The 24,950-nt window shown below is 42.4% G+C and overlaps 2 protein-coding genes across 2 annotated transcripts in view; one reads left to right on the top strand and one right to left on the bottom strand.

The window, feature by feature from the left end:
- Positions 1-6,901, bottom strand: part of ESRP1 (epithelial splicing regulatory protein 1) — a gene marked incomplete at both ends in the record, with an annotated part of 34,518 nt that extends 27,617 nt beyond the window's left edge. The window contains 4 exons of the mRNA XM_082479095.1: positions 2,853-2,967; positions 5,473-5,586; positions 6,436-6,564; positions 6,770-6,901. Coding sequence (XP_082335221.1) covers positions 2,853-2,967; positions 5,473-5,586; positions 6,436-6,564; positions 6,770-6,901 — 490 coding nt within the window. The remainder of the gene's footprint in view (positions 1-2,852; positions 2,968-5,472; positions 5,587-6,435; positions 6,565-6,769) is intronic.
- Positions 6,902-13,177: 6,276 nt separating this feature from the next.
- VIRMA (vir like m6A methyltransferase associated) overlaps positions 13,178-24,950 on the top strand; it is a gene marked incomplete at its 5' end in the record, with an annotated part of 28,774 nt that continues 17,001 nt past the window's right edge. Inside the window, 10 exons of the mRNA XM_082479100.1 lie at positions 13,178-13,240; positions 15,944-16,059; positions 16,302-16,388; positions 16,789-16,837; positions 17,465-17,633; positions 18,354-18,476; positions 19,018-19,302; positions 20,037-21,189; positions 22,242-22,733; positions 23,481-23,635. Coding sequence (XP_082335226.1) covers positions 13,178-13,240; positions 15,944-16,059; positions 16,302-16,388; positions 16,789-16,837; positions 17,465-17,633; positions 18,354-18,476; positions 19,018-19,302; positions 20,037-21,189; positions 22,242-22,733; positions 23,481-23,635 — 2,692 coding nt within the window. The remainder of the gene's footprint in view (positions 13,241-15,943; positions 16,060-16,301; positions 16,389-16,788; positions 16,838-17,464; positions 17,634-18,353; positions 18,477-19,017; positions 19,303-20,036; positions 21,190-22,241; positions 22,734-23,480; positions 23,636-24,950) is intronic.

The following is a 24,950-nucleotide window of genomic DNA, read 5'->3' as shown; positions in this document are numbered from 1 at the left end:
ATATATATCTTGAATGATTGTGTGGTAGGAAGTTACCTCTCCTGACAGTTCGGAGCAATAGAGTACATTCTCCATTTGCCTACAATTTGTTGTTTAATGAAACGTTACCCAGCAAAATAAAAGGTTTTAGAAGACTCCTTATAATTTAAATGGCTGTACAATAATACTCAGCTTTCCTCTAACTCTTTCATATCACAAGTTTCCTCTCACTAATCACAACCATCTGACATGCAGGCAAATGGAGATGTAAGCACATTAAGGGATGTGTCCACCCCCCCCCCCCCCCCCCAAATCATTCTACTCCTGCTCCTACCAGTTTGTAAATGCAGTTCTTCTGCATCTCTAGTCAGTACTCTACCACAAAACCAAAACCTTCTATTCCCACCAAGTGCTAATAAATCCAGCCCAGTATAGTTTGTACGGCACAAATCAGGGAAGATTCCCATCTTGCAGCCCCTTTAGCTCTGCAGTAGAAGATCTGCACTTTCTACAAGAATGAGAAGAGCTTGGTCAGATCCTGTGCACTTTACTGCAACTTCATTTCAATCTACTCCATTTGTTTGTGTCCCCTGCCACAGCATAGCCACTTCAAATCCAAGTTGCTTTTCACTTAGGCATTTTGTTTTCTTTACTACATAACTGTCTCAGGAGGAAAGTAGCTGTCCCGCTTACATGAAGAAAAAAAAATAAAAAAATCTCTGCACAAAACTGAACTAGTCTTTAGACTTAGCACCTACTTCAACACTATTTTTTTTATCCCAAGCATTAATGCACATCCGAACTCTCCAAGTGTCTCCAACTTATACAGCTTCTGACACAGAGGAGATTAAGTTGGTACATTTCAGCAAGATGAGGAGAAAGAAAATGATCATATTTGCCAATAAAAGGAAAAAAAAAATGTATTTTCCCTTTTTGGTCTCTGCATCCTTTGCCCCCAACACTGTCAAGCAATATAGGGCAGAGACAGTTAATTTCAGCCATGTTGCATAAACATAGCAAGTTTACAAATTAGAGCATCAGCAGTTACAAAACAAGACAAACCACAAAGATTAATACAAAACCAGAATAAAGTTATTTAGGTTTATATACCTTAAATAGGGTATTGGACACAGAATTCGGGGTCAAGCTGAGAGCATTTGGATAGACTGACCAAGCCTCTAGGAACTCGGAGGAAATACTATTGGCAACTGCCAAAACCACCTTCAGATGGTGCTGACCCTTCAGGGGTCAGGTAACACAGGGTGGTCTGCTCCCTTCTCCCAGCAGGCAGGGAGTACCCAACCCATTGCTGTGCCTTAGCTGACCAGTGACACTCCAGGTGGCTACAGCTGCATGACTATTTCCAGGGTGGCAAGACATACACCAGACATTCACACAAAGAGAAAGCAAACACATCTCTCCAAAACAGCCGAAGTAACTCATTGTCTCTAATTAACTTCTGCAGCTCGTGTCAAAGCATCCCTAAACAACGTATTAAGTTTTTGACCATAACTTTAAGAAGTCTCCATCATCCAGCTTCTAGACTATGCAACTTAGGCATTTATTTTGCTTTTCTACATTAAAAAAAAAAAAAAAAAGAAATCACACTCCTACACTAAGTGTACCACTTCATTTCAGAGTAGGGGGAGAAGTGATTTCTGCCCATTCATTAAGGGAGATTAATTTTAATTTGCAGATGGCAAAGCAGAGCAGACAACCTCCAGTATTCAAGCTTATGGTTAAGCACACAAAAAAAGTAAATTCACACATACATAGATATTTTATGCCCCTCAACACAGGTACAATGCCCAGGCAACACTAGTCCTGCAGTGAAAGGCCAAAATAATTCAGAAGCCACAGACTTCGAGTCTGAAAAATACCAGCTCTTAATGGCAACCACTCTATGGACACAATAAGCTAGTCAGAGGAAAAAAGTTATTAACAACAACCACCACCAATTTAAAAACATATAAAAAAACCTCTCAAATTCTTTTATCTCTTCCTGCTAGCTAGCTTTTGCAGTCACTGCTTCAATAGGTCAGTAGGGAAGTCAAGTGCTTTCCATACCTGACAGTACATTTTAGATGGGGACTGGAGCCTGCAGCAAGAGGGGAGAATGCCAGGGAAGCAAGGAGGGAGGCACAGCCAAATCATTCACAGCCCCAGTTTTAGCTCTGTTAATTGTACATGGCATGCAAACAAAACTGAGCTAAGACTAGTGAAGGGCCAGACAGGACTAGGTTACAGACCACTTAAGACTACTCAAAAAAATCAATTTTAGACATCCCTATAACTGAAAATGGAAACATGTTACCAACTGCATCATATTGTCAGCCCAGCCTCACCTTCCAAGGTGTAACACATACAACTTCCACAAGACTGAATACCACATGTGCCAACAGCATCCCTGCCTTAGGATCACTCCTGAATCAAAGATTCACTAAAAGTTCATATCAAGAATAACTGTTCCCCCTCCTAAAAAGTAAGATGGTCCTCCAACATTCACGCTTACCTAAAAATAAAAATCTAACTGATGCAACAAGCAACCTCACAACTTTAATATTATGATTCATATCAGCAATTTGAACAAACATGTCAGTTACACTAAACTGTGAAGTTTAAGAGAGACAAAACAATAAAGGCAGTAAAAAAAAAGTACAGAAATCAAGAAGAAATACAGGATTTTCCCCATGGGAGTACACATCCTCATGTTTTTATCTTTATCTTTGTGAGAAAGCTCAGTACAGCTCCGAGTCACTCATTAAAGTTATACCACCCCTAAACATGTGTTGCAAGCATTACTCACGCATCTCTGTCCTAAAATTCAGCCAAAGCTGTAACAGCAGTAGACACCATCACTGTTAAAAGGATACATTCTGTCATGGCCGCAACATCCAGTTTGCTAAGGTCAGGTGAGCCAGGGCAACACTTCTTGAACTCTTTCCGCAAGTCAAAAAAGGAGTAGAAGCATTCAGGCAGTAAGATATTCTGTAAAAGGACAAAGTAACTGCTGTCAGCTAGGGCAAGAGCTTAATCTACTTTGGTTTTGGATACCAAACTTTCTAACAATTTCCTTGTAACGGGTAGGAAACACAGCCTTTGCTACAGAGAAACTCACATAGTACATTCTTACCCACATAAGAATGTTTATAAACTTTTTTTGCTCAAGCAGCTACCCCTCTATATGGTTTAAAAAGAGAAATGTGCTTTTTCACTGCCAGAGAAACATTTGTTATTACTAGTGCCTCAAATCCAATATATATGTAGGAGAGCAAATGCCTGCTATTGCAACATTTATCATCAATTCTTGATTCCAATTTTAACTGTAAAAAGCCAGAGGGCACTCAGTTCAGTTTATAGAGCCAAGCAAGTTTTGCAAGACTAGCAGAAGATGTTTCGGTTTATAGACAAGGCTGCCTTTTCAGACACTAGTCACACTTCAAGTATTTATTCCCTTAATAAAAAACAAACAACAACAAAAAAACCAACTGTGTGCAAATGAGGGCTTGATATGGGGCAGAGGTTGTCAGTCTATGTGTGGTAACTGCTTTAATTGCAGCGTATGAAGCCAGGAGCAAGTTATGTAGCCCACTAGAAGTCAATAAAACCCTTTTTGCTCCACCACTACATCAACCACATGCTTTTAATTTTTTTGGGGGGTGGGAAGGAGAAGACATGGACAAGACTTGGGGGAAGCTGTTTAAAGCAACACAGACCCTACTCCTTCAGTTAGCTCTTCATCCCAGTGCTTCCCCACAGACACAATACTTCATATTCCACTGCCTGTTGCCTGCAGTGCCTCTCTAGACCAAAAGTAAGGGCTTTCTGTGATTAAACGACTAGTTAACATCTTGGCATTGTAACAGAATGACAGGATATGCGAAAGCACATTTAGGGAACCCAAAGAGAGAAGTTTAGGTTCCAATACAAGTTCTGCTTTGAGAACATTAGAGCTTATCTTAGCATATGGACAGGTGCATTAGGCAAATGATACTCTTTAAAGACAAACTTATGAAAATGCAGGTGTGCTTGCCAAGATTTCCTGCTCTAGTTTTAGCATGGCTATTTTTCTTCCTCAATGAGAGATCAAGTTCTGTACTTCACTGACGATCTGTTGGAACACGTGATGCCAATTCATTCTCTGAACACCATGAGCTGCTAGATTGGTTCAGACTGGGCATCTTAAAAGAAATAAATATACAGTCTCAAGAGCCTAGTGATTTCTGCCTATCTTGATTTTAGCGATCCCCACCCCAACCTCAGGATTAGAGTATTCACCAAAGGACTATTACAGGTCTCATAAGCATCTGGTTTACTTAATCTGTGTGCACAGAGCACATTTCAAATGAGTAATTCTGAACAAGACAGCAACAAAAGATTTTTATGAAAATTTGAGTCCCATCAGTGATGCTTTGCTGATATAGGAAGAGGATGTCTATCTTCTCAGAGACCAAACAAACATAATCATAGGAGTTGACCCTTTTTTTTAGCTACATAATTTAACTGCATGGAAAGATTAACTGCATAAAACACATACCCATTACAAGTGACAAGAAAGTCTGTTCCTGCATTTTCTCACATTATACCCTAAGACAAGTTATATACTTAAGGAGTGTACCATCACTATAATCATGCTCACTGTTTCTCTTCTAAACCTTCAAAGGTATAAATACTTAGAGCACCAACAAGTATTAAAACCAAATTCATCCAGTATCAGTTTTCTAAGAGCACAAACTTGCACCAGTACCCCTTCAAAGATGAAGCAGCAAATCGATGGGCAAAGAGATCAGTTGCAGAGAGAGGAGCAGAACAGCTCAGTTAGAGCAATGCATGTTTGCAGCAAACCACAAAAAAGATCTTACTAATACTGAAGCAGTTATTTCAAGAGTAGAGACGGCATATTGCTGCAACCCTATCACTAATGAAAAGTAGGCAGGACCTCATAACACTGTTAGTGATTTGGCAACTCTGAAGTTATAGAAGACTCTAGACATGGGACTAGTCATCACTCATATCCTGCCTCAAACTACTGTTCAGCTCCTTACAAATACGAGCACCGCCCTTGGAGCGTCAACTGAATACACAGAGATTGAAAGTTACTGAAGCTAAAGGTGAATGTAAAATTTCAAAAGGCAGTTTATGATTAAGGTGGTTAACTATTTGGCAATACTTCCAAATTCCCGCTTGTTAACCCATTGTAGCTCTTACAGCTGAGGAGCTACGAGTACACTATCAATGCATTGCTCCTTTCTCAGTTAAAAAAATCTTTCTTCTGATTTAACTTAAAAAGGCATCTCAGGGCTACATAAGCACAGGGCACTGTCTATGCCTCCCACACGGACAGGTTCTTTAGTCTGGTAAGCATATTAACACATGAGCAATATTTGCACTATGGTTGTGTGGAGGCACCCTCATACTAAAGAGAAGTTGATCAGTTCTTCAAGAAATCATATAAAGCACACCAAGAGTCAAACTTCAGATACAGCTACATACCTTTTTGGAAGCTTCAGGGTGCAGAACCTGCCTGATGTGCAACTGTCCATCAGTACAGAAACAGAAGGAAGTACCTACACCAATGTTCAGCTCATTGCTCACGGACTGATTAAACTGAAAGCAGGAACAACACAAGACATACATGTAAAAGATATAAGAACGGCTGCGCTAGGCAGTGTCATCAGTTGGTAACATGCTTTTCCTGGGCAGCAGGATCATGGAGCTGGAATTCCTTTTTGTACAAACCTAGTAAGGAACAAATCTACAAAAGTGAAGGACTAGCTAAACACATGATCACTGTCACGATAATTATCTTCACAAGGAAATTACCCCTTTTTCCCCCCTTCTAATGAGACGTGGCCACACAGACAGTCTACATCAGAGAAAAAAAATCCTTTTCCAGGAGCATTTGCAAGAGCACTGCAAGGAGATGTAAAGCAGAGAGCTGAGGGGAACGCTGGGGGCAAAAGAGCCTTTCAGACAGGGCACTCAAGCATATTGGAAAGGAGACAGGCTTTCAGCCCTACCCTCAACGACAAACACCTTCCTGTTTATCTAGAGGCTTCAGTACTGTCTCCTTCCCAGGACTGATGAGCTACCACAAGCCTTAACAGGGCCTGCCACCACCCAGCCTTTTCAGGAGGCACCTAAACTTGGCCTCTTCAAACACTGATTGGGGCTGACCTTCAGCTGAGGCTCAGGATCCAGCATGACAGGAGACCACTATAGGGGGATGCCTGACTCTGACCCTCCTCTCTTGGGATTCAGTCTCTCCCAAGGTGAATGAGCAAAAGGCAAGGGAGAAACCCCCACAAAGCTCACCACAGACCAGGCTGCCTGGCCCACATGTCCACTGCTCCAATGGCAGTGGTAGAGGGGATAAACAGAAGATAACACTGCCTCTACCCCACCAGGGAGCCCCCAAAAGACACCAGCACCCAGCAGCTGGTTATAGGGTGTCACCTGTCTCAATGCTTGCTCCAGTGGTGGAGCCAGTGCCAGGCTCTCCGCATCCACCTGGGTGATCTCCTGGCACTCAGCCGTCAGCTCCGGGTGGTCAGGCCGGACCAGCACGTCATGCAGGTGCCCCAGCTTGAGAGAAAGCAGAGGAGGGGCAAGTCAGCTCCCTAGGCTGGAGGTCCCCACCTACAGCACTGGCCCCTGCCCTCCACCAGAGCCTGCTCCAGCCTGGGGCACCCACCACCAGTCCAGCACTGGGGCCAACCAGCCTGTGCCCAGCATGGCGGGAGCCAAGGGGAGCAGCAGGTCGGGGTGCTCCCCCATCGGGGGAAAATACCTCCTTACTCCTCAGGTCGACCACTTTCCACAGAAGCTGGAGCAGCTCTCGCTCATCCGAGCCCAGCCTTTCCCCGTTGGTGCCCGCCGTGGTCACGAAAAGGATCACCAGGTAGTCAGGAGATGCCGTCATGGTGCCACCAGACCAGTAGAAAGGATAAAAAAAGGGGAGGAGAAAAAAAAAAAGAAAAAAAAAAAGGGGGGGGGAGGGGGGGAAAGAGAGAGAGAAAAAGCCAGAAACTTTCCCTGCCCGAGGCGCTTCCGAGCGAGCCCCGAGCGGCAGGGCCCACACCTGCAGCCTCGCTCCCCAAGGACCCGGCGCGGGGGAGGCGCACAGGCTGCCCCCTCTCCCACCCACCCCCCTTTTTCCCGGGGCGGGCGGCGGCCGCTCCCACGCCGGCTGCACCCCTGGGAAGCGCGCAATGGCTGCGAGCTTTTCTGCGCGGGGCCGCGGCCCTACCTGCCCGCCCGCCCCCCGCCCCGCCCCGGGCAGGTAGCACACACCTGGCGCCGCCTGCCCATTGGCCCTGCCGAGCGGGACGTGGCAAGCGCGGCGGGGGGTGGTTGGTGGAGTGGGGGGCCGTGATTGCGGGCGGGGCTGTGATTACGGGCGGGGGGGGGCAACGGCGGACGGGCTGTCCGGGGCCGCTCCGGGCCTCCGAGGAGCCCCCCACCTGCACCGGGCTGGGCTGCGCCGCGCCTCCCGCCGTCGGGGCGCGCTGCCCGGGAAGGCGCGACTCCTCACCGACGGGGCGGCGAAGGGGCCGCCCGCTCCTGCCGGGACATGCGGCAAGCGGGGAGGGCAGGTCGGCCTGTCGTCCGCCCGGACGGAAGGGGAGGGCAGACGGCCACACCGCCCGCAGCCGCCCCGGCGGGTCTCCGCCCTCGAAGCGGGGCGAGCGCTGCCGTCGGGGGCCGCAGCGGCCGGGCCGCCGGGAGAAGCTGCTGCCGGGGGAGCCGAGCGGGCTGCGGACGGTGGAGCCTTGTCCTCTGCCACGCCGGAGACAGCGGCACGGTACCTCCTGCACCGCCCCGGCGCGGCGGGTCTGGTTTGGCTGTCGCACCCTTCCCTCCGTGAGCTGTGGTGGTTTTGGTGCGTGTGACGGCAACCTCTCTTCTGGTGATCGTTGTTTCACTGCGAAACTTATGTTTTAAATGCATATTGCTCAAAACCTGATTTTTTTCATGACAAATAACCGAAAACGTCACTGAATGTACAATAAACAAGTAACACTAACTTTCCCCAAGGAAATCCTGTAGTACACCTAGTTCTTTAAGACCCTGGTTGTGTATTTCCAACTTCATTGTGATGATGCTTCTCTAAATTTTTACTGAGATGATGATGCACATCATGCTTTTCTCCATTGCCATTCCTTGTGCTGGTGGAGGTTCGCAGCTTGCACCACCTTTTATTAATGCGTGCACATTTGTTGGTTTGGCAGTGTTATGGTTTGAAGAACCTACAACAATTTATTGTCGTTTAGACAATGATTCTATCACCTGATGACCCCTCCCCCAGGAAGGGGAATTGGGGAAAAAACAAGGAAACCCTCGGGTTGAAATATAAAGAGATTTAATAGAGTAATACTAAATAATTAACATTAGTAATACTAAGGAACCAATATTGATCCCAATACCAATATAAAATACACAAAGATTATACTCAGCCAATTCTATCAGTAGAAGCTGTGCACTCCCAGCAGTGGACAGCAAATGTCAAACACTGCGAGCACTACGGCTCGGTAGGAAGGGAAGGCCTCAGGGGTCTGACCTGGGGGCAAGAAGTTCTCAGGATCACAGCCATCATAGAAGAGGAGAAACTCCTCAGCAAACTTTCTAATTTATATTGAATGTGATGTTCATAGTACGAAATAATCCTGTTGGCCATCTTGGGTCAAATGCTCAGGTCTTGCTTCTCATCCTTGCACCTGGCAAGCTCAAAAACACTGAGACCTTGAAACCCACACAGCACAGTTGGCTATAAAGTAAATATTTTCAAAAATTCAGACACTAGAGTCTTCTAAAAGTGTTTTTTCCTAGCATTAGAAGAGACCTTACTGAAAAGTAAAATTACTGAAAGAGAAATTAATCCTGTGTTGCTCACACCACGACAGGCAGGAAGGGAGAGGATGTGTTCCACAAGAGCTGGGGATCCTGCCAGCCTCCGACCACTCCACATAGCACCCTGCTCCCTTGTCCTGCCCTGCTGCAGTTAGGTGCAGCGCAGGTTTCTTTGCAGGGACTGCCACCAAATTCCTGCTTGATAACTTACGCACTTCAATAAGCAACCTTTGCATGACAGAGGGTGGCTGGAGTAATTTTCTCCCTTTTTGGTACAAGATTTCAAAAAATGGTATTCACTGATAGCAGATACTGCAACTTGAGAGGTGAAGACAGCAAATTAATTCCTCCAGTTTTAAAAGCAGTAGCTGAAATTGGCCATGTGAATCTGGCATCAGGAAACACCCCAGCTAATTGTGCCCCTTTTGTTGGAGGGTTACAGCACCTGGTTTTCTTTGTGCATTTGTCTCCCGTCTTTCTGATGCGTTAAGCAAAACATATGTAAAGTGGAGCACTGGAGTGTGTGTCCTCAGCAGTGGCTGCAGCTGATCAGCTGCCGTACTCGGCATCCGAGGAGCAGGGTTGGTCCTCATACAGGGAGTTTGCTTGGTGACCTTTGTCAAGCCTGGAGCAGAAGGATTCAATGGTGTAGGGAATTTCTTTGCACAGTTTCCCTTTCAGGTCTTAGTTTACTGCAACTTCTTAAAAAAAACCCCAAACCTTCATACTTTAGTAAAGAAGTTCAGAAGTACATTTTTGAAATGAGTTCACATTGGAGTGTGGTGGGCAGTGCATGGCTGGCTGGCTGGTCATCTTTCAGTGAAACTTCATAATCCATTCTAGATGGTTTCCTTCCCAATGCCTGCTTGGCTTTGAGATGCAGCCCTTGTCTTTGTGAGAACGATTTTGGGATGAGTACCTGTTCCTTTAGTTGTCATTTGTTGTGTTCTGGCTTATGCATTTATTTTTTCCTTCCCTCTTGTGCTTTATTGTCTTATCCTATCTTGTCTCTTTCCACTGGGGAGCACCAGACTCCCCACCTTATTGCTACAGCAGGATGCCATTATGTATTGTAACCCCTTTCATAGGTTAAGCTGTATCTTAAAACTATTTTTAATTCCCATTATGTCTTTTGGGTTCTTGATTAATCCGTGTTTTATTTATTTATTTATTTATTTTGGAGGCCGCTTGCTGCTAATTCCTACTGTAGTGCCATTACCTTTTCTTTTTCTTGGGTAACACATTCCCTAAAATGCCTGCATTCCAGTTCTGGTTCCCATTCCACCCTCTTTCTTTCATGCCTGCAGTATCTGGTCTGACAACATGCACCAGTCATTCAGGTTCCTGTGTTGTGTTGCCCAGGCTCCTGGCGTTTGTGTACTTCTGTTCCAGCTGCTTTTCCCTGGCCGTTCGTTATCCCCAGGCCTGGTTAAGCATAGTCTTTGCATGAAGTGTCACTTTCCAGATGACATCAGTGTTGTTACTTACAGGAATGTACTAGGGCGCTTTGGGGCATGATGACCTCTCAAGGCTCCTCCCAGCACCTCTTTGCTGTATTTCTCTCCTCTGATATTCCTTCTTGTTTCCCGCCTGCTGTCCACCTGTCTAATTTCCAGCCCCTTTGCCAATCTCAGTAACTGTTTCTCTGTCCTTTTTGTATTAGTTCTGATTTCCCACCACGTGTCCTTTTGTGCCACTTTTGGTTTCAGGACATTTCTGAAACTACTCACACCTTCCATTATGCCAAGGAACTGGTCTCAATACCACCCCCTGACCAATGGCAACAGACATATTTGCCCTCTTATTTATTTCCCCCATGTTCCTGAAGCTTCTTCCTCTCACCCATCAACCTCCTTCCTCCCAGTTTATTTTGTACAAACCTGTGACTTTGCACATCTCAGTGTCTTCAGGTTTTCCCACAACCCTGTGAGTTCTGCATCTCTCACCCTGCTTTATTCTTCTATAGGAGGGTCTTCAATTCACCCCAATACCACCTGTAACTCTGTTATCTTTTCCTGCGCAGACCTTTGGTCCATGCCAGGTCTCCCACCTGTATCGCTCTTCCACATGAGTGTTCATGTTTTCTTCCAGAATATCAACTTTTTACAACTGGAATGGGAGAATCAACTAAGCTGTATCATTTTGCTGGAATGTGTTAATCATTACCACCAACTGTTTTTTTTAAATCTAAGATAATTGCTGCTGCTAACCGAATTCTGATTTCTCCACTTTCATCAGTCACTATATATCTCTCTACCAATACCTTAACTGTTCCCAGAAATCGTGCAACTGGGTGTGACATTCAAACACTTCTGCTCTACCTTGCAGCAAAGAAACGCCACTGACTTGTAAGCCCAGCCATGTGCTGAAATCAACAACACTGCATTCACAGCCATCTGAATTTAATCCCGTAAAGCTGATTCTCCTCACATCCAGAGCCATAGCTGCTACCAGCAGCAAGGGAGTCACCGCAGATAAAAACGCAGGACTGGAATTCCCCTGCTAGTTACTGAAACTACTTGTGCTAGCTGACCTGCTTGCAATACTCTTCCAGGCTGTCACAGGAGAGAAGCCGTCTGATTGGGACTGGGTTCCTCCAGCACAATGGTACACACAACAATGCCCATGTTTGGAGTAGATCTGCAAAGCTACTCTCACATAGAGGTCTCCAAAGAGCCTATACATAACCAAAATAAGCCATGGCAAGTGTCACTAACAGCTGTAAGGCATTGTGCTACTTTAGCAAAATACATATAAAGTTTTTTGGGTTTCTACATAAAACAAAATGCATTTAACTCCAGGAGTTTAGATCTGTTTATCCATCAGGATGAGACAGGGTCCCAGCTTGGGGCAAGAATAGAAGTGGGCAAATCTGTCAGCATAGCCAAGGAGGCCCCTTGATTCTCAAATTCTGAAATGTTTCTGTGATGGGATTTGCAGTATTTTAACTACACCTGTTGAAATAGTATGAAGTTTCAGTGGATGTTTTCAGTGGATTCAGAAGCAATCCCAGTCGATGAGTCTCCCTGCACTGCCATGAAACACCTCTTCAGGTGTGCCGATAAAACTGGTTGTGGAACTGTGCATTGTGGCCCAGCTTCCCAACACATGGTGTGGGGACAGGAACTTCCTGAACTAGTTTCACCACTGAAAATTGATATATTGAACCACACCCTTGTTTAAACTGATGCAATGTTTTCTCATAAAGTCCAAACTAGAGGACTGCCACTCTTGGAGCAAATGAAACTCTCGAGCGCTGAGAGAGCAGCAAACTTAGCTACCAAAACAAAAAAGGGACTCGCCAATTCCTGGTGTGAACACAAACCAGTTTATTTCATTAAGAAGCTGTTCCAGAAACAGGATGCACGTGAATTATAACTATCACCATTAAGGAAAGCACATGTATGTGTCTGGGGCTCCAGCTGGCAGTTCAGAGATGTTACACATCCTTTTCCAGACTTCCTCTAAAGGCACACGGCAGAGTTTTGCTGTTACAGATGGAGAGCTTGTACACAAAACTTGTGTAACCACACATTGCTTGCATAAGTTCAATTCCACATCATTCTCCTGGCCACGGGCTGACTTTGGCTTCACAGCATCTCTAATGCGCGTACAACTTCGCTGCTGTTGCAGAAGGGCATTGGATGCTAAACAAGAACATCAGGAGCTGTGGAAAGGCTGCAAGGAATTGTTCTACATGTTCTTGAGAGAAGCGACCATTTCTTATGTCTGAAAAAGGTTAGTTTTAAATACTGAAAGGCTGCAAAAGAAATTTCTCAAGCGGGACTGGATTTAGTGAGTGTTGAGCCGGAGCTAAATCTTGTGAAACCAAGCAGAAGCGAGGCTTGGAGCAGGCTGCAGCAGGGCCCAGCCAAGTCCACCGCGACGCACACCCAGTTGGCTCTCCGCAAAGCAGGGGCACCGTCCCCTGCTCACAAGCTCAACCTGCAGCCACGAGTGCCGCAGCAGCGACCCCGCTCCCGCGGCCGACCCGCGGCTCTCCCCTCCGCTGCCTCAGCCGGGCAGCGGCGGCTGAGGGCAAAGCCCGGCCGGCCTCCCCACTCTCCTTCCCCGAGCCTTTGCTCTGGTCCGGCCGCGAGTGGCCCCACACCTCTCCGGGGCCCGGGAGCGGCGGGGGCGCCAGATCCGGGCCTCGCCCAGCGGCCGCCGGCCCCGGTTCTGCCTCCCCACAAGGCGGTGAGGGCGGTGCGACGCGTAACGGTCGCACCCCGCCTCGCGCCGCAGCCTCGCCCCCCCACGCCGCAGCCCCACCCACCCCCGGGCACGGCGGTGTCCCGGAAGCGCTCGCGCTGCCGCCCGGAAGCCCTTCCCCCTGGGCCGAGCCAAGATGGCGGTGGACACCGCGACCGAGCTGCTGTTTTTAGATACGTTCAAGCACCAGAGCGCGGAGGTAACGCGGTGGGGGCGTTGGGAGCCGTCGCTTCCCTCATCTTCCTTCTTTCTGGGGCCTCCCCGGGCCGCGGCGTCTGTGGGGCACGGAGCGGGGCTGGGACGAGCGGGGCTGGAGTAGGCCCTGGCGGCGGCGGCCCTCGCCTCAGCGGGCGGCTGGGCAGGAGGGAGCAGGCCGTGGTCGGTTTCCCGCCGAGGAGAGGCGAAGATCTGCGCTCGCTCCCCGTTTGCCCCCCGCCCCACCCTCTCCTCCCCCCCGAAGCCTTGCTCGGGGCGCGGTGCTGCCCCGCCGTGCGCCCAGCCCATCGCTGTCCTGGCAGCCCGGGGTGCGGCGGGCAGGGGGGCTGAGGTGAGGGTACGGCGGTGGTACCGGGGCGCGAGGATTTAAGAGGTAACAGGGAGGAGAGGTTTGCGAGAAACAGGATAAAACTGATTCGACAAGCTCATAAGGGAGTAAGTCAAGGAGAAGGCCGTACCAGCCGCCTGTGAGATGCTTAGTGCTTTTCTATAGCTAATGAGGAGGAGGGTTATTTATGTGTGTGTGTGCGCACGTGAGATGTTTCCTTAGATTTATGCAGTTTACGTGCATCGTGAATAAAATGAATATTTCAGGCTTGCTTTAGAGGTGGGAGGTCGTGCAGCTATTCCAATTCGAGGCTGTTGGAATCCTGAGCATCCTTGAAGCTGCTTGGGTTGGAGCAGGTTTGCCCAGGGCTCAGCCCATTGCGCTGTTCAGGGAGGAGGAAAGGTACCATCGGGAGAAAACGACAAGCGTAGTGTAACTTGGGAAAGATGATGTAGAATCATGGAGTATTTCAACTATGTTCATGGGCAGGCATTAGGGAAAGAAAATGAAATATTTTGAGCTGATGCTGCAATTAAAAACAAACAGGGAATTATTCTGGAGTCCTTTCTAGCTGCCAGGATCGGGGAGACCCACATATATTTTTAATTCTACTATTTAAAACAGTATTGGGGGCAGGAAATGCTAGCTACTGCTGTTGCCCTGGGTAGGAAACGCTAGCCACTCCTGTTCCCCTCCAGGACAGTATGTTCTTTTATTGAAGGGTTTTAATTGCATATAATGTTTTCTGTCACTTTCATTCTTGCCAGTGACATTTTTCAAACCTGAATCATACTGAATTTTTACTAAAAACAAAAATCAAAATGTATTTTATACGTTGCAGAAAAGCCTTCTTTATGTTATACTACTTCAGCTAAATGGATCATGAGTCTTGCCTTAGAACTTGCAGTTCTTGAAAAGTACTGCTGAGTTTTTTAATGAAATTATTTATTTGGCTTAGCTATGCCGTTTAACATGTTTAGCAGTTCTGATGTAGTTATTTTTTTTAATTTTTTGGAGGGAAGGTGGATTAGGTTCACTTGCCATCCTGCTGATATTGATGCGTAGCTGTCAGGGCATAATCCCGTATCATTTAAGCAGGAATTTTTCTTTGGGCAGTGCTGCTGGGGATGCAGCCTCCTCAGCAGCAGCCCTTCCTCCAGAGATCAGAGTCTCCCACATGATGCATATACCTTTTCTAAAGACAAAGCAAAGAGCTCCCACAGCCCTCGCTCCTCACAGGCCACAGTCACCTCGTTTCTGTTAATAAAGCTATGCTCCCTGTCATAGCAGGCTTCCTTTTGTTCTACCATCCTGCTTGTAATACATCAGCCATTAGAGTGAGATGTTTTATCTGTGTGTTAAAGGATGTATGCATAGATTGCTTATCAAATGATGGCAATATGTGCCCAAAAGCACGCACTTAAATATTATTTTTAAAACTTTACTTGTGTCCATTTCTTTGTTTGTTAGCTTTCTAAAAACTTTAATACTTTCTTGCATTATGCTGGTAATTTGGGGGTTTTGTTTGCTTTCTGATTGTGGTGAAAGTTATGTGACTTTTTATTTTTTATTTTTTGTTCAAGAAGGTCTTTATGTGCTTACAGTCGGACATACAGTTGAATTATGTTTACTATTTTGTGAGTGTACATATGATAGAGATGATGTATGAATACAATAAGACCTAATACAGTGAATCTATGGAGAGGAGACTTTCAGCATTAATTTGGTGGCTGCTACATGGGAAGTCACTGTGACTTTCCAATTACTTCCTAGTTTGCTCAAACATCTTTTAGAACTGCAGGAGCATAAAGTTTCTTTATACATGCTATTTCTGTGTTGTAAACAGAAACAATATTTGCAAAAGGTTTTCAGATGTTGTTGCAAAATTGGAGAAATAAGCACAGTACAGAATTTTTGTATAGGTCTAGCAAAACATTTATACTGTTGTTATTTCTAATATTACATTTGAACTATAACATTTGCTAGTGTTTAAAATTGAAACACTTTTTTTTCTTGAAGTTTTATTAAAAAGGAACTATATCCTCAGTTGTTCTTAATAAATTAAGTTCCAGTTTTTGCCCCTACCAACATACTTTCTGTTAGGGAAAAACTTGTTGCTGTATAAAAATTCTTGCAAATAAAGGGAACTAATTATGTAAATAAACCAGTAACACTTTCGATGAAAAAGTGTTAAATATACGAAAGGTGCCAAAAGAAAAAAATCTTTTAGTTTAAGTGTTTAACATTTTACATAATTGAATTTTATAATTATTAGGATTGCAACATTAATTTGGTTAATAAAGATTATGAGTACATTGTTTTCCATTTTTTAGACTTTCTTTATTCTTTGTTTTGTAGCAGAGTACCAATATAGATGTAGTTCGTTTTCCATGTGTGGTTTACATAAATGAAGTACGTGTCATTCCTCCAGGAGTGAGAGCTCACACAAGTTTGCCTGACAACAGAGCATATGGGTAAGTGAAATGTACTAAGTGTCTGATTCAGGAGCACCTTCATTTTTTCTTGAACTTGTATATCTCAATAGAAAAGAATAGAAAAGGTAAAATGTGTTTATGTGTCTGCTGAACTTGTAATTATTTTGGGGAATTATTTAAACAGTATAATTTAAAGGTGTGGTTTTTTTTTCCCTAGTTAGTCCTACTTATTCTGATAAGGAGCTTGAAGGGTTTAATTTTTACTTTTGTTCTGTTTCCAGAGAGACATCCCCACATACATTTCAACTGGACTTGTTTTTCAACAATGTCAGCAAGCCAAGTGCCCCTGTTTTTGATAGGCTGGGGAGGTAAGTACTTTCAAGATTAATGCGTGGCTTCATTATCTACCTTTTCTTCCTAGGATTTTTTTAGTGCAGAAAATGCTCAATAGAAAATCTGCATCTCCCATGATTTTCATGTTTGGTGTGTGTTTTTTGCTAGTTTGTGTTCTTGCCCTTTTCCTCCAATCTGTGTAGGAGGACAGGGGTTCATGCTTAAAAGAAGATTCTGTTGTTTCTAAACTTACAGAGCCTGTATATATTATTGAAAAGTATTTTGTAGAAATAAGTGATTTTGCACTCTTTTTTTTTTTTTAAGAGCATGTATTTGTGTTTTATTATTGGCTTGTGTGTTTAGTACCGCTGTGTTTCATTTTGTAGACCTGCTTTATATTAACGGAAAAATAACTTTGTATGTTTTACTTAACAGCCTTGAATATGATGAAAACACTTCAATTATTTTCAGACCCAATGCAAAGGTAATGTGATGTGATTTAAACCTCCTTTTCTGTGTGTCTTTCATTTAGGTATAAATATGGTTGCATGTGGTGCATTAGCACTGTGTAAAGCACTTACTGTGTAGGATCTCGTTCTAAAACCTGCCTGTAGTTCAGATACTCGATTACTTTAGAGTCTGCATCTATAATGGCATGAGTTGTAGAAGATTGCTTGACTGTTCCTATGGAGATTACCAACAGAACTATCCACTACTTAGGAGCAAAGATGAATCAGAATGTTGTGGCTGCAGGCCCCAGCTAAGCACATCATTTCCAGTTCTGTTTGGGTTTATTTCATTCAAATCAGTGTTTGTGTGACTCATGGTAATGTTTTTTTTTTTTCATTAATAGACTATAGTAGATTAGGCCATATATTCAAGGAATTGAATGCTTTTGGAGAAAGATTAGTTGTTGTAATGATTGATATAATCAACATTTTCTCAGTTTTCAAAATGTGGGGTGAGCAGATACTTCAATGTTTGGTTCCCCTTTCTTGATTTTATGCAGATACTGATACAGAGATATGAAAATAAAATAACTTTTCTGAAGGTGTCATGTGTTGGTTTTAAGTGCTTTTTTTTTTTTTTTTAAAAAAAAAAAACAAAACAGGTCAACACGGATGGATTGGTTTTAAGAGGGTGGTACAACTGTCTGACTTTGGCAATATATGGCTCAGTTGACAGGGTAATAAGTCATGAGAGAGAGTCACCTCCTCCACCCCCACCTCCACCCCCACCTCCCCAGCAACAGCCTGGTTTGAAAAGAAACCCAAAACATGGTAAGCCTGTGAGAAAACATAGAATTTTTTTTTTTTAAATCAACATTATAGTATCCTATCTTAAAAAAAAAAAAAGAAAGCAACAATTCTTTCATGTTTTAGATTTCAGTGGCTGTATTTTTCTAGCTTTATATGTTTGTCCTTTAGTTTTGTATTTTATTTTAGATTTATATTGAATGGTTTTAAGTAGATTCTTGTCTAGTGCTTTTTTTTTTCAGAGTAGGTTACTTGCATTGGTATTAGAATGGCCATGAATAGAATCCATGAGCAAGCTTCTGCTTCAGTTTTGGTTTTAGATTTAAAACTACAACTGTCTTGTTCAAGGTACAGCTATTGAGCTGCAAAATTTGAATGCTCTGTGTAGTAAAAAACAGTTGCAAACTGTAAAAAACAGTTGATTAAAATGCAAACTTTTTAAAAAAGTAACTCAGATATTATTGGTAGTTACAATATTGTTAGTGTCAAAGCCAAAAATGGCGATCATCCATGTTAATTTTAACACAGTATTATATTAAAAATATCAGTGGTATGAGTAAGTTTGCTTATTGATGTAGTTTTTGTTTACATCAAAAGTGACTCCAGAAAACTGCCTCACATGCAGAATACAGATTAAATAACAACTGGGAAATGAAGGTGTTCCCTAGTCAAAATAAAATTTCCTGCTTCTATTCCTGTGATTTCATTAAATGCAAATTTCTATTATTTTCACAATAAATATAGTTGATGGCGAGAAAGAAGACCAGTTCAATGGCAGCCCTCCAAGACCACAACCTAGGGGACCAAGGACACCTCCAGGCCCTCCACCTCCTGATGATGATGAAGATGAACCTATGCCAGTGTCAGGTAGAATGAGAACAGACTGTGTTTTATCTGCTGCACGTCATTGCTTAGTGGAGGCAGAATTCTGTGTTCATGCCTGGTGTGAAGTTTCCTATCTGCTGTTACTCCTGCTTGACAGATTCAGTTTTAGGAAAGTGATTTGAAAGAAAATCTGCTGCCTGTATTAAATTGTATCAATTTAAAAGTTAGTAGATGTGAGAATATCAGCTGTTGACCAATACACTGGTTGAACATGCTGCTCATATTTTATATGAATGTTTTACGTTGATTCTGGTATTTGTTGCCCTTCTCCATCCCTCTGCAGCATCTGCTGAGTTCTCTGGTCTCTGTATGGATTAAAAACGCCAAGAACTCTTTGCAAGTTTCTTTATAGTGTTAGTGAACTAAGTGATTGCTGCTTGTGTTCAGTCAAATCACCTGAAGATTTTCTTCAGGATCGTTTTTTGTATCTCCACTATGCATAATGCATAATTCTAAAACATATTATTGAGCATTGGATTTCAGAGAAGTATTCTTATTTCTTAAACTCTGTTTATATTTTTAGTTGTTGGGGAAAAAGAAGATGATGTGGACCATAGGGAGGATTACTTTGAGCCCATTTCTCCTGATCGAACATCCATTCATCAAGAAAGCCAGTATTCTGATGATGGAGAAGTGGAGGAAGATCAACCAGAAGAAGGAGAAGATGAAGATGATGTGGATGTTGAGGAGGAGGAGGATGATGATGATGATGATGGGCATACAGTAGAGAGTATTGCTGATGAGGAAGAAGAAGAGGAGGAGGAAGATGAAGATGAAGAAGAGGGTGAAGAGGAGGAAGAAGGTGAAGGTAAATGAAGTTGTAGAAAGCTAAGGAAAAAAAATCAGGTTTATGAAATTTTAATGGCAATACCGTTACGATGACTAGGTATGAAAAGAACTGGATCTTTTTCCCTTGGTCATTACACCGTTGCCTGCCTTATTTATGGTTCTGACATCTCTTGAGAAAAGTATTTTCCTGTGGAATATTTATTCCTTTATAGTAAATCTTCCTGTTACTTTCTATAAATGGAGGAAAATAGATACAGCTTTTATAGGTGAGAATGAACATTTGATCTTGTTATCTTTTTTTGTTTAAAAATGTAGAAAAATGGTGAAAGAAATTATTTCTTAATTAAAAATCAAATAGAGTTGTTTATATAATAATGTCAGTAGTCATCTTCATGTATTTCTTAAAGTTCCCACCCACGCCTGTGGAAAATTTCAGGCTAGAAGTTTTATGATAGATGCAATCATAGGAAGAAAATTGGGCAATATTCTTGTAGTACCTAGTTGTACCCTAGCTAAACTTTTTGCTTTATCCATTCTTTTGAGTGTCTCCATTATTACATAAAAAATTGTGTCAGCTTGGGCTTTCACTTGTATCTGGAGAGAGAAAGCTTTCTGTATGTTAGTGTATGATTGTTCTTTAACCAGTAATATTTCTATTACATAAATTATTACTTTTTTATTTTGAGCAGATTCTCAGCAGTTATGAACTGGTTTATCCATGATTAATTTTATTTCATAACTGAATCTTTTTAGGAGATGATGGATATGAGCAGATTTCAAGTGATGAAGATGGAATTGCTGATCTGGAACGTGAAACATTTAAGTATCCAAGCTTCGATATTGAATATACTCCTGAGGATCTGGCATCTGTGCCTCCTGTGACATATGAGCCTTTTGAAAGGGAGCTTGGACCTCTCTTATACTTCAGCTGCCCTTACAAGACTGTATTTGAAAATGAAGTTGGTAAAATAAAGGACCAAGACCCAGAAAAAGAAAATTCAGGGGCAGTGGAAGCTTCAGTTAAATTAACTGAACTCTTGGAATTATATCAAGAGGAAAGGGGTGCAAAGTGGGTCACTGCATTAGAAGAAGTTCCGAGTTTAATAGTAAAAGGATTGAGCTACCTGCAGGTGAAAGACACAAAGCAAGACTATATTACCCAGCTGGTAGACTGGACCCTGCAAGCTTTAAACCTTCAGGTAGCGCTCAAACAGCCCATTGCTTTGAATGTCCGACAACTCAAAGCTGGGACCAAATTGGTATCGTCGTTAGGAGAATGTGGGACTCAAGGAATAATGGCACTCTTGCAGGCAGGAGTTATTAATGTGTTATTTGAACTGTTGTTTGCAGATCATGTCTCATCCTCCCTTAAACTTAATGCTTTTAAAGCTTTGGATAGTGTTATTAGTATGACTGAGGGAATGGAAATGTTTCTAAGGGGTGGTGTAGATGTAGATGAAAAAAGTGGTTATCAGAAACTCCTGGAACTCATACTGTTAGATCAGACTGTAAGAGTAGTAACTGCTGGTTCTGCAATTCTCCAGAAATGTCACTTCTATGAGATTCTGTCAGATATTAAAAAGGTGGTTGATCAGTTAGCGGAGAACACTCCTTCTCTTGCTAATCACACGGAGCCAGAGCAGGACCAGGACTTGGCAGGACTTGAAAGAACCAACCCAGAATATGAGAATGATGTAGAGGCTCCTATGGACATGGATCATCTTTTGGAATCTTCTAATATAAGCGAAGGAGAGATGGAAAAACTTGTTAGTCTTCTTGAAGAAATCTTCCATTTGATGGAAACTGCCCCTCACACAATGATTCAGCCACCTGTGAAATCTTTCCCAACCATGGCACGCATTACAGGCCCTCCAGAAAGAGATGATCCTTACCCTGTCCTGTTTAGGTATGGCAATTGCAAGTTCACTTTTGACTGTGTATTTTGTCCAGCTTGATATTTTTTTAAGGATGACCTTGCTGACTAACACTTTTCTAGATGTTTCACTTTGTACTTTATTGGAGGATTCTGGATTGTGCGCTTAAAGTCTGAGAAAGTTTGATAGTTAACATACCTGTTATTTTGTTCGCTTTCAATCAACCTAGCATGCGTATAACAAGAAGTTAAACTCTTTATTATTATTGGTACTGTGCTAGCACTTCAGTCGCATTTATAGATCCTGGCCAGTTGTGTTACATGCTGTGCAAGTGCATATTTGAAAATTGTTACAGACTTAGAATGTTTTTCCTTTGTTGTCTTGGAACGCATCTTTGCATATGGATGAAACAAGTCTGGAATACCTCTCTCTGTATGCTGTGCTGTGCTGACAAGATATAAGCCAGCCCTGGTTAGAAGTTATGCAGATGGGTCGGCGTAGCTCTCTGTTTCGCAGCACAGGCAGAGGAGTTGAGACCTGCCTGCCTTCAGCCATTTAAAGGATCTGATAGGTTATTTCTCTGTTAGCAAGTTTATAGAAAGTATTTCTCTGAATGCTAACAGGTTTCTTTGATAGTAGTGGTGTAGGTCATGGCTGAATATAAGTATATACATGCGAAGAGTCTCCAGATCATCTCTTACGTATGCTATAATGGTTGATTTCTTAGCACATTTAAAAGATTTAGTGTAGCATTGATGATGATTCAGATAGAGGAGATTTAATAAAATATAAAGTGTTGTTTTGTTTGTGGATAAGGTAAGGTTTGGGGTTTTTTTTGAGATCAGAATTTTATATTTAGGGATTTATTTTCTGTAAATATTATAGCAATTATGTTTTGTAAGATTAAAATTTTGTACTACTTCATAATTAGTTAGTATTTCTCATTGTCCACAAAGCAATAAGTACCGAAGTTAGGAGGCATGTAATTTTGTGAAATGTTATTATGCAGTGCTGACAGATGATTGTAATGTACCGATAGAATTATTTTCCTGGTTTGTGTTTGTTTTTTTATTTTTTTGTATAGGTATCTTCATAGTCACCATTTCTTGGAATGCATTACTTTGCTACTGTCTATTCCAGTGACTGGTGCACATCCAGGTGTGCTTCAAGCTATACGAGATATATTGCGTTTCCTGGCACAGTCACAGAAGGGTCTTCTTTTCTTTATTTCTGAGTACGAAGCAACAAACTTGTTGATTAGAGCACTTTGTCAGTTTTCTGATCCGGATCAAGAGGAAGGTCTCCAATCAGATGGTGCCAATGAGGATACTTTTGCCCTGTGGCTCCTGCATTCAACACAGACGTTACAGTGCATTTCAGAATTATTCTGCCACTTTCAACGGTGCACAACCAGTGAGGAGACTGACCATTCAGATCTGCTGGGAACACTTCACAACCTGTACTTGATTACTTTTAACCCTGTAGGAAGATCTGCAGTGGCTCATGTATTCAGTCTGGAGAAAAATCTCCAAAGCCTTATTACTTTAATGGAATACTATTCCAAAGAAGCTTTAGGGTAATTTATGCATTTATTTATATCCTTTAGGTTTTTTTAAAAGTATCTATCTTTTATAAATAATTCAGTAAATCTAAAGTATTTTTTTCTTTTAGATCGTGATGTATTTGTTTAAAAACAAACCAACTTTTAAGTAGAAGAATGTAATAGCAAATCAGCCTTGTCATTTGTAATCAAGTATTTAATACCCAGAATCTGCATAGGTCATCCACAAAGGTGTTGTAATATAGGTCAGACTTTTGGCTATATGAAAAAAATCAGTAAGTAGGCAGTTTTTATTCAAGCATACAATTTGACCGTGAAACAAGCAAAAGATTTGACTGGGGAAACTGGTCACTGCACACTTCTCTGGGGTGGGAATCTCTCAGTTCTTTAAATTCTGACAAGTGTTAAAACCAGTCATTGTTTTCTCTGGACAGGCAGTTTTACTACTTTAGGTAGCAGTGCTTTTAAAACAAGATTTGTAAAATGGATGAAGTTATGGAAAAAGATTTCTGTGCTGCTTGATTCACTCTCATCTTTTGTGGATGCGGAAATAAATATGAATTCAATATAAAAGAAAACTTTCATGTTTCAGAAAGCATAGGAGAAGATTGGGTGGGCTTTTTGGTTGATAATTATGTGGGGCAATCCTTGGTGAAGGTAGAAGTTCTGTAGGTAGAATTTTAGAGGGTCAAAGAATGCAAATCTAACAGATAACCAGTTGTATTAGCTGAAATCAAAAGAAAATCCGTATTGTTGTTTCAGAGACTCAAAGTCTAAGAAGTCTGTTGCTTATAATTATGCCTGCATCCTTGTTTTGCTGGTGGTTCAATCTTCCAGTGATGTCCAAATGCTGGAACAGCACTCGGCGCCTTTGCTGAAGCTTTGTAAAGCAGATGAAAATAACACCAAATTGCAAGGTACAGTATGTGTCATTATCAACTGAATTGTTTGAATGCATAGAAGAAACCTTTTATATGTGGGTAATTGGTGCTTCACAATCATCTGGTTTGGATAATGTATATAATGAAATTCCTTCTCCAGCTGCATCTGATTAGTTGAGTCACTGAGATAATGTGTAATTTTTTTTTTCTGTTAATGAGAGTTAAATAGGAAATTCTTTATAGTTAAATTACTTTTCAAGTAATACTAACTACCATGAATTTTGGATAATTACAGGAAGTTTGAAATTATTTCTGTGTTGAAAATAGGAGGGCAAATTTTAGTAAAAATGGACTAACTAGTCAGTGAGCTGACTCTTATTTTTGTTGTTCCCTTTAGTGGTGTAGCCTTATAGGGTCTTTATGTACTATTAAATAATCCTGGGAGTGTTTTCTGGCACCTAGGCCAACTGGTATGGTATAGTCTGTGTTACCCTGTTACTAAATCTTTTGACCTCCTAACTGTGTCTCGGTGTGTTCCCTGGCTTGTGTTGACTCACGGATCGAGTCCAGGTCATTTGGAAAAAGCCTTCTGGGGATGATTCTGACACCTGAACGTTGAAACTCTGATGTCCAGACTTGTGCTCTGCGCTGCTTAACTGACTCATGTAGACATACCAATAATTTCTACCAAAACTTAAATGCACTGAAAGAAATCAGAATTGTTCAAAGTTTTAGTTTAAATCCCTCCTCTGCCGTGCTTTTATTTCTTTGTTCCTCACCTGATCATCAGACAGTTTCATGAGAAGCGGGGCTAATTTATTAAACAAAATCATGATGTCAGTCTGAGAATAGGTGTCAATTCATACCCAGTCAACTGTTGAACCTTAACTGTTTTCAGGAGCAATGGGTTTTAAAACTTTAAATATCTTGTCCCCAAAAAATGGGACTTCAGATCATTCTGGACTAAGAGAAAGGCTATTAATGTGTAAGGACTTCCAGAGTGAGCATGTGTTACTGGTGCAGAGATTGGCTCCATTTGGGCATTTAATAGTGTGGTATTCCTGTTACGTACATTAAGGGTAATGTCCTTTGGTCCTTGGTCTTGATGGCTTTTTCTTTAGCTGACAGTGGGACCCTTAGTGTGTTTTATAAAATATCTTTAATTACCAATAATACAGATAATAAGATTAAAAATATTTGAGTGTTCGGTTTGACTTGAGCCAAATTTTGTCCTTGTACGTGAGGTGTATTGCCTGTTCTGAAGTCTTGTTTTTGTTGATGCTTTTCAGCTGGCTATGGCTGCAATGTATGCCTCGCAAATTTCACACTTGGCCAGTACCTGTTTTGTAAA

Source organism: Vanellus vanellus (assembly GCF_965231255.1).
Source record: "Vanellus vanellus genome assembly, chromosome: 2".
Classification (NCBI taxonomy): domain Eukaryota; kingdom Metazoa; phylum Chordata; class Aves; order Charadriiformes; family Charadriidae; genus Vanellus; species Vanellus vanellus.
This window is presented reverse-complemented; position numbering and strand designations above follow the sequence as displayed.